Genomic DNA, 9,580 nt, shown 5'->3' with positions numbered 1-9,580 from the left:
GCACTTCGCATGGGATTCACCCAATCGTCAGCATGTACTGATGAATCCTGCCAATGGAACAGATGTTACGTTTACAAACAAGGTGACTGGTGCACCTGTTTCCCAAATAAAATTCTATGACCAGACTTCAAAGGATCGGGTGAAGATGGAACGATCTAGGCTGCCACAACAGCCATCAACTGCAGCTGAACAAGACCACTTCTTGGACAGTCTTGCCAGTGCTGCAGCACAAAACCAGTTGGACTGGCAGGATTCGGATAGCATACAACGCCATTTATAAGTAAGAAGCCAATTTCAACAAGGGTATACCTCTTCTCATACGGCTGCCTTGCTGTTAAAGATTGAGGCAGCACTTCGCATGGAATTCACCCAATCCCCGGCATGCACTGATGAATCCTGCAAATGAAATAGATGTTATGTAAACTAGGTGACTGGTGCAACTCTTCTTCTTCTTCTTCTTGCGTATGTCAGGAAGAAACAAGATATAAAAGCCAAAACATAAATTTCATTAAATTTCAAGCCCAGTACGCATCAACCAGTCCCTGGTGGCTTCATCGACTTCAATCAGTCCGGAGATACCATTCGGTGGTCTATGGAGGTGACAGGATGAGATGATGTGGTCGGCTGTTTGTTCCTCACTACCGCACTCGCAAGCTGGGCTTTCCTTTAAGCCCCATTGGAACAGGTTGGCATTGAAGCGTCCAACTCCACTTCTCAGGCGGTTTAATTTTGTCCAAGCAGACCTGGGTAGATTGAAGCCTGGGATGGTGTCTGTTGGGTCTGTGACAAAGCGCTGGAGTGGTGAGGAAGACTGAAGCCATTGGTCTTTCCATGCCTTAGCTGTCCAGTCCTTGGCTGTCTGGTTAGGCTGTGTCGTCTTCATCAAGACTATTGCTTGCTGAGCAAACGGCTTCCTGGATACCAATCTCCTGCTTTCCCCCTCACTGTTCCTAGCTCTTGACAGGGTGTCATGAAGGAGGTGTCCTGGTTCTTCAGATCGGAGTGCTATAGCTACGGAGGCTGCTTTCCTTCTGATGTCCGGCGGAGGGATTCCTGCTAAAACCGGAAGCTGTTCGGTTGGAGTTGGTCGCAGACATCCTGACACAGTGCGCATTGCTTCATTTAGACCAGTGTCTACCTGGTGGGTGTGGTGGCTCCTGCTCCATACTGGTGCACAGTATTCTGCTGGTGCGTATACCAAGGCCAGGGTTGATGTTCTGAGGGTCTTGGCGCTTGCTCCCCAGCTGGTGCCGGCTAGGTGACGAATCAATGCGCATCTTGCTGTGACCTTGTCCCTTAGATTAACCAAGTGCTGCCGGTAGGTGAGGGCTCTGTCCAGTTTCACTCCTAGGTATGTGGGGCAAGCCTCAAAGTTCAGTCGCTTTGACTTGATGGTTACATTGAGTTCTCGGTTAGCTTCCCTGTTGTTGAGATGGAAGGCAGAGGAGACAGTCTTAGCAACACTCAGCTTGAGCCGCCATTGGTAGAGGTAAGTATCTAGGGTGTCCATATCTAGGCTGAGCGCTCTCTCAATTGTGTCCCAAGAGTTGCTCGACTTCAGGATTGCCAGGTCATCTGCATTATCCATACTTCTTAGCAATGGTATTGGGCAGGTCATGGATGTATATGTTGAATAAGAGGGGTGCTAGGGCGGAGCCCTGTGGCACACCGTTCCTCAGACTGCGTGGTCTACTAGCTTGGCCGTCGCTGGTCTTAAGAATGAAGTTGCGGTTCGAGATTAGCTGCACGATGAAGGACACCATCCGTCTGTCTGGTATGAGCTTGAGGAGTTTGCATATCAGGCCTCTATGCCAAACGGTGTCGTATGCTGCTGTCAGATCTACAAATACAGCACCAGTCTTCTGGTTCCCTTCAAAGCTGTCTTCGATGTCTTGGGTGAGGAGGGTGACCTGGTCCACTGTTGGTCTGCCCCGACGAAAACCGGCCTGCTCGTGAGGAAGCTGTGGGTCTACAATCGGGTTGATACGGCTATGGATCAGGCGCTCCAGTAGCTTGTAGGGGATGCAGAGAAGAGAGATTGGACGGTAGCTCTTAGGGTCATCCTTTGGCTTATTAGGTTTGGGCAGTGCGATGACAGTTGCCTTGCGCCAAATCTTTGGTATCTTGCATCGTTTCATACAGGATGACAGGAACTTGCATAGCCAGTTGGTTGCAGCAGAGCCAGCATGATGGAGGAATTCTGGGTGGATACTGTCTGGTCCAGGTGCCTTACCTGCTTTGAGTAGTTTCAAAGCATCTTCTACTTCCTGCATGGTGTAATCGCTGCAGAGATCGGATGTGGATGGCATCTTCCAAAGATTGGACACTTCCTTCTTGACCCGCCTGGAGTGATCACGGTCAGGGTTGGTGAAGCGGCCGTTGTTCACAAAACGCTGGCGATGGCGTTCGCAGTTACTGGACACTTTCCGGCATTTGGTGTTGATCTGCCTGTCAGGCGGTTGACGGTTTGCCAGGCCCTTCTGCTTGAGTAGGTGAAGTCGATTGATTCCACAGTCTCGATCCAGCGTTCTTTGCGTTTCTCATCCAATCTTGTGAGGAGAGTGGAAGCGCAGGAGTCAGATTCTTCCTTCGATGGAGCCGAGGTAAAGTCTTCATACAGAGCTTGGCACTCATCGTCCCAGCATGGGATGTAGCTCTTCTGGTATCCCCTTGGGATCGACAACTTGGCTGCATCTATGAGCAAGTTACAGTAGGCTGAGTATGTGGTGTTAATATCATCACTCTCTGGTGGTGGTAGTTTGGTAACACGCTGGTCGACCTCGGCAGAGAACTTGTCCCACTTTGCTTTCCGGAAGTTCCACCGCTTTACTGGTTTGCTAGCTGTTGGAGACACCAGAGCAGGTTGGGTTATCAGAGATGGTCGGTGCTGAGATCTTGGGAACTTGTCCAGGATTTTACGCACAGGGAGTTGGTTTCCTTGGCTGGGTTCAGCAAAAGCCAGGTCTGGGTTGGTGCCAGTATTCCACCGTCCTGAGAAGAAGCTGTCAGGTTCCTTAGGATTGAACAAGAGGGTCAGGTTGTTGGTAGAAGCCCATTCCGCGAGGCAAGTCCCATCACTATTGCAGCGAGAGTAACCCCAGTCAGTGTGCTGGCAGTTAAAGTCTCCTGCGTATACACATGGTGCTGGATAATAAGGTAGAGATGTGTTGGTCAGGCGTACTGGAGGTGGTTTGTACACATTGATGATGTTGATGCCAAGCACTTTCACTGCGATCCATTCAGTATCAGAGTCGGGTGAGGACTGGGCCTCAAGAGACCAGTCATCTGTGTCTTGGCTGATGAAGGTTGCTAGTCCATGGTGTTTGCTTGGGATGTAGCCTGCCAGTGAGAAGTTAGGTAGAGTTAGCTTTTCATTGGTTTCACGGTGTGTTTCTTGGAGAAGGATCACAATGGCTTTGTTGTTGACTGCCAGCTGCTCAATGATGTTCATCTTGGCAGAGGTGAGGCCTTCTACGTTCAGTTGCAACGTCGTTACACCGTAACCTTCGACAGCAGTAGCTGTCCGTCCTGAGAAGGACGCGAAGCAGGGCTCAGGGTCACGGCGCTGCTCCTGGGTAACACTGCGTTGACTAGCGATATGTCGCTTTCTTCCTTGACTCATTGTCGACGTTCGTTCTCGTTTTTAGCGAGTTAACAGGGGAGACCACGTGAAGGTCGCCGACTCCTCCCCTATATATAGACCAGCATACTGGTGCAACTGTTTCCCAAATAAAATTCTATGACCAGACTTCAAAGGCTCGGGTGAAGACGGAACGATCTAAGCTGCCACAACAGCCATCAACTGCAGCTGAGGAAGACCACTTCTTGGACAATCTTGCCAGCTGCAACACAAAACCAGTTGGAATGGCAGAACATACAACACCATTCATTAGTAAAAAGCCCATTTCAAAAAGGGTTAATATCCCTCCTGGACTTCACTCATTGTATTTATCCACATGTAATAAGCCAGATGCTATAAATATTTGCAATGATCACTTGACAGATGACTAACCTACACCAAGATAATTTGCCTGTAAGTTTCATCCCTTTTAATTTGTAATTCTCATCTTCAACCAGGTTGAATGGCTTTCATGGCATAAGGAACCTAGACGTTAAAACAAGAAACAAGCGGAGAGAAAAGAGCGCAAACTTAACAGAGAACTGACCGAATAACGGGATCTGTCGCACACACACTACATACAAACCAAGATAACCACAGCACCTTATTTGCTCTCTAGAATTTGTCATCCACAAGCTTAATATCCCAGCATACAAATGGGGACAAGAAAAGGAAAGCATAGCATGTACTACTTGCTCATCTTTAATGTAATGTCAAATCACAGACAGTGCACAAAAGAAAATGCCAGACTGTTCATTTCAACCACAAATCAGAAATTCGCGGCTTTGCCCGATGGGATAGTACGTTGAGTGCGATTGCTGCGGTAAAGGTGTTGTTGAAATTAACATGGCAACCAGACCATTAATACAAGCTGCCTGAACTGATAAGAATTTCTGTCTGGATAACAATTTGAATTTAACAGCAAATCATGGGTACTACACTGAAGTCCAACATGATAAGGCAAGCCAAAACATCTGCTTATATGGCAAGGGAAAAAAGAGAAATATGTGCAAAGTTAATTTGATGGAGCAAGTGCGGGGTCTGGGTCTGTTACAATTCGAGCCATGCTGGAATGAACTTCGCATACGTAGAGAGAAGCAATAAGCCCATTAAGCCATACAGATTTTCGAGCAGTTTGCTTGACACCAGCTATTTTGCATATCGTAGTTAATTTGATGGAGGAAAGGTGGGACAAACAGGTACAATTATTGTTATAAATATAAATTTCAAATGTTGATAATGCTTAGGCCTATATGTTACAATCCCATTACAATGTGTACATATTAAAACTCATAATCAAATGCAAGCTTGCAAACAAATAGTGAATATGCCAGAAGATGCAACTACAGATAGCAAATTCAGATGTATCATCAGAGATATTCCTATGAATATGAGTTGATGAGTCATGGGCATGTGTAAGGCATAAATAAAAATTTTCATTATTTAGATGATTGAGCTCTCACCAGGAAGTGGCATATGCTCTATCGCCTAACACAAAGGCATGCAACTGGCGTGATTTGTGAGAGTGAAAAATATAAGCCGTAGGGTCAATTTCCACAAAGTTTTTTCTCAACAGATAAGCCAGGTGATTATTTTCTCTACATGGATTGCTGAACACCACACTTCACCTGTATTGAATTCCCTTGTTCTGAAGTATTGTCGTAAACCAACTTTACAATCACATTTAATTCTTGCTTTATTTTCTTACAGATCATGTTGGCAATACAAGGAAATACCTTGCTGACTACAATGTCAGCAAGGAAAGGATCGGGCAAACACAGACAATGGAACTGAACTTCTATCGCTTAACACAAAGGCATGCAAAGTTTCACACAAAGAAGCATCCCAAATATCTTCGACTGGCAGCAATCATGCTACTTCAAGTTGGTGGTGCCGCTAGTGAGAGAATTCAACACAGCCTCAAATGGGACAGAACGGCGAACACCCGCGGTAGCTTTGACGCAAATATTTCCCAAGATAAACAAAATGAGCTTATGAATGGAGCCTACAAAGTTACTTATTTGAGGCAAATGTTCTGCACAAGAGACCGAACAAACTTTACCATAAGGAGCAGTGGCAATGTCACGGGGTTTAGGGGCGGGGCCAATGCCCCCAGTCAGAATTCTTGCCCAACCAGGTGGAATTTTCAAGGGACTCTCAATGTTGTCTACAGTTGTCCCATATATTTTTGCTAATGTTTTTGACGTCACTGTTTGAGTGTTTGATATTAAGACATGAAAATTTGCAAACAGCAAGAGTTGAACTAGAACCACAAGATGCAAGACTGCCAGCCAAAGAACAAAATGCATTGCGATATGCCGGTTACGTTGTTTTTAAAATGCCTAGAACAGTAGCTAAACAAGGCGGTTCTCGAACCACGAGTCTCGCCTGCTTTTGTGACTGCCTGCTTTTGCGATAACTGTTGGTAGAGAGGTAAATGAATTTGGCGGTTATCGGCTGGGCACGATTATCTGGCCGATGGTAACTGTACCCACCAAGTTTCATGCCCATGCAACAGTTTTTACTAATATGACCTCAGATGACCCCTGGTGGCCCTGAAATGACCTTCTAAAATTTTGGCTCTAAATGTTGACTGTACCCCTCGTGCTAAGTTTCATGCCCATACGACAGTTTTTACTAATTTGACCTCAGACGACCCCTGGTGGCCTCGAAATGACCTTCCAAAAATTTGGCTTCAAATGTTGACTGTACCCATCAAGTTTCATGCCCATACGAGTTTTTACTAATTTGTCCTCAGATGACCCCTGGTGACTCCGAAATTACCTTCCAAATATTTGGTTTTAAATGTTGACTGTACCCACCAAGTTGCATGACCATACGACAGTTCTTACTAATTTGACCTCAGATGACCCCTGGTGACCCCGAAATGACCTTCCAAAAATTTGGCTGTAAATGTTGACTGTACCCACCAAGTTTCATGCCCATCCGACAGTTTTTACTAATTTGACCTCAGATGACCCCTGGTAACTTCAAAATGACCTTTCAAAAATTTGGCGTTAAATGTTGACTGTACCCACCAAGTTTCATGTCCATCCAACAGTTTTTACTAATTTGACCTCAGATGACCCCGAAATGACCTTCCAAAAATTTGGCTTGAAATGTTGACTGTACCCACCAAGTTTCATGTCCATACAACAGTTTTTACTAAGTTGACCTCAGATGACCCCTGGTGACCCCAAAATGACCTTCCAAAAATTTGGCTTTAAATGATGACTGTACCCACCAAGTTTCATGCCCATACGACAGTTTTTACTAATTTGACCTCAGATGACCCCTGGTGACCCCAAAATGAACTTCCAAAAATTTGCCTTGAAATGTTGACTGTACACATCAAGTTTCATGCCCATACGAGTTTTTAATAACTTGACCTCAGATGACCCCTGAGTGACCTCGGATGACCCCGTAATGACTTTCCAAAAATTTGGCAAAACCAAAGAACTATTTCATCAAAGTAATAAATCAAAACAGAAAGATGCTTCCTTTACGAGTTATCACTCATTGAAAGTGCTACTTTGCTATACTTTACATGGAAAGCGACTATCTTAAAGTCGTCATATTTCCTTAATTACATGACCGATCAAGCTGTTATTGGGATATGTGATGCACAGTTGAAAATTAATTATTAAAAGATTTGGTGACCTCAGTTGACCTTTGACCTTGTATGTGACCTTTGACCTCACGAAATTGGATAAAGTATGTTGCGCTGAAAAATCAAATTTGGCAATACCAAAGAATTATTTCATCAAATAAATCAAAACAGAAAGATGCTTCCTTTACGAGTTATCACTCATTGAAAGTGCTACTTTGCTATACTTTACAAAGAAAGCGACTATGTTAAAGTCGTCATATTTCCTTAATTACATGACCGATCAAGCTGTTATTGGGATATGTGATGCACAGTTGAAAATTAATTATTAAAAGATTTGGTGACCTCAGTTGACCTTTGACCTTGTATGTGACCTTTGACCTCATGAAAATCTAATCAGGTCGAGTACCTCTGGCCACGCAACTCCCCACCAAGTTACGTCACTGTACCCCATACGGATCTCCAGATAATCTGTTCACAAGGTATTTTGCTTATTACGCATATATTATGCAAATTAGGTACTTAATTACCATATTTTACGCTCAAAATCTAATCAGGTCGAGAACCTCTGGCCCGCTTCTCCTCACCAAGTTACGTCACTGTACCCCATACGGATCTCCAGATAAGCTGTTCACAAGGGTTTTTGCTTGATACGCATCAAATACGCATAAATTATGCAAATTAGGTACTTAATTAGCATATTTTGCGCTGAAAATCTAATCAGGTCGAGAACATCTGGCCACGCTACTCCCCACCAAGTTACGTCACTGTACCCCATACGGATCTCCAGATAAGCTGTTCACAAGGGTTTTTTTTGCTTGATACGCATCAAATACGGATAAATTATGCAAATTAGGTACTTAATTAGCATATTTTGCGCTGAAAATCTAATCAGGTCGACAACATCTGGCCACGCTACCCCCCACCAAGTTACGTCACTGTACCCCATACGGATCTCCAGATAATCTGTTCACAAGGTATTTTGCTTATTACGCATAAATTATGCAAATTAGGTACTTAATTACCATATTTTGCGCTCAAAATCTAATCAGGTCGACACCCTTTGGTCATGCTACCCCCTTTAAAGTTTCGTCATCATAGCACTTACGGTTCTCAAGATAACGCTATACTTTACAAAGAAAGCGACTATCTTAAAGTCGTCATATTTCCTTAATTACATGACCGATCAAGCTGTTATTGGGATATGTGATGCACAGTTGAAAATTAATTATTAAAAGATTTGGTGACCTCAGTTGACCTTTGACCTTGTATGTGACCTTTGACCTCATGAAAATCTAATCAGGTCGAGTACCTCTGGCCACGCAACTCCCCACCAAGTTACGTCACTGTACCCCATACGGATCTCCAGATAATCTGTTCACAAGGTATTTTGCTTATTACGCATATATTATGCAAATTAGGTACTTAATTACCATATTTTACGCTCAAAATCTAATCAGGTCGAGAACCTCTGGCCCCGCTTCTCCTCACCAAGTTATGTCACTGTACCCCATACGGATCTCCAGATAAGCTGTTCACAAGGGTTTTTGCTTGATACGCATCAAATACGCATAAATTATGCAAATTAGGTACTTAATTAGCATATTTTGCGCTGAAAATCTAATCAGGTCGAGAACATCTGGCCCCGCCACTCCCCACCAAGTTACGTCACTGTACCCCATACGGATCTCCAGATAAGCTGTTCACAAGGTTTTTTTTGCTTGATACGCATCAAATACGGATAAATTATGCAAATTAGGTACTTAATTAGCATATTTTGCGCTGAAAATCTAATCAGGTCGAGAACATCTGGCCACGCTACTCCCCACCAAGTTACGTCCACTGTACCCCATACGGATCTCCAGATAATCTGTTCACAAGGTATTTTGCTTATTACGCATAAATTATGCAAATTAGGTACTTAATTACCATATTTTGCGCTCAAAATCTAATCAGGTCGACACCCTTTGGTCATGCTACCCCCTATAAAGTTTCGTCATCATAGCACTTACGGTTCTCAAGATAACGCGTTCACAAGCTTTTTCCGAACACACACACGCACACCCCCCCACCCCCACACACGGACACACACACACCATAGTGATTACTAAGTCTCTCCCTGAACAGGCGAGACAAAAACTGAAAACCCAGAAATGAGACGAGTGTTAGCAAACATGACTGAGGGTAGCAATAAAGACACACGATTGAGCTACACATGGCGGTTTGACCCTAGTATAAAAAATGACAAAACTTTCCTTTTCTTTGAGAAGTTGGATGAAATAATCAGAAACCATCTTCCCACACAGCCAGCACAAATGCAAACAGTAGATCTGAGAACTGGAGTAGCAGAAGCG

General features: G+C 44.2%; 1 protein-coding gene across 1 annotated transcript; it reads right to left on the bottom strand.

Annotated features, from left to right (window-relative positions):
- Positions 1 to 315: 315 nt before the first annotated feature.
- On the bottom strand, positions 316 to 1,510 carry LOC140159600 (uncharacterized). Its single transcript, XM_072183092.1, has 2 exons — positions 923 to 1,510; positions 316 to 396 (listed from the first exon to the last, which is right to left on the bottom strand). Exons 1-2 carry the CDS (start codon positions 1,508 to 1,510, stop codon positions 316 to 318), a joined length of 669 nt encoding a protein of 222 aa, XP_072039193.1.
- Between the last annotated feature and the right edge of the window lie 8,070 nt (positions 1,511 to 9,580).

This window comes from Amphiura filiformis, chromosome 8 (genome assembly GCF_039555335.1).
Source record: "Amphiura filiformis chromosome 8, Afil_fr2py, whole genome shotgun sequence".
NCBI classification, from domain to species: domain Eukaryota; kingdom Metazoa; phylum Echinodermata; class Ophiuroidea; order Amphilepidida; family Amphiuridae; genus Amphiura; species Amphiura filiformis.
The sequence above is the reverse complement of the archived record's forward strand: the minus strand, read 5'-3'. Positions and strand labels throughout refer to the sequence as shown.

Bases quoted from the DNA above. Each gene is read 5' to 3' on its own strand.
- LOC140159600 (XM_072183092.1), bottom strand. From the start codon at position 1,510: ATGGACACCCTAGATACTTACCTCTACCAATGGCGGCTCAAGCTGAGT. The intron at 397-922 runs GTATCCAGGAAG...TTTCATTTGCAG, and splicing joins AGGGGGAAAGCAGGAGATTG to GATTCATCAGTGCATGCCGG.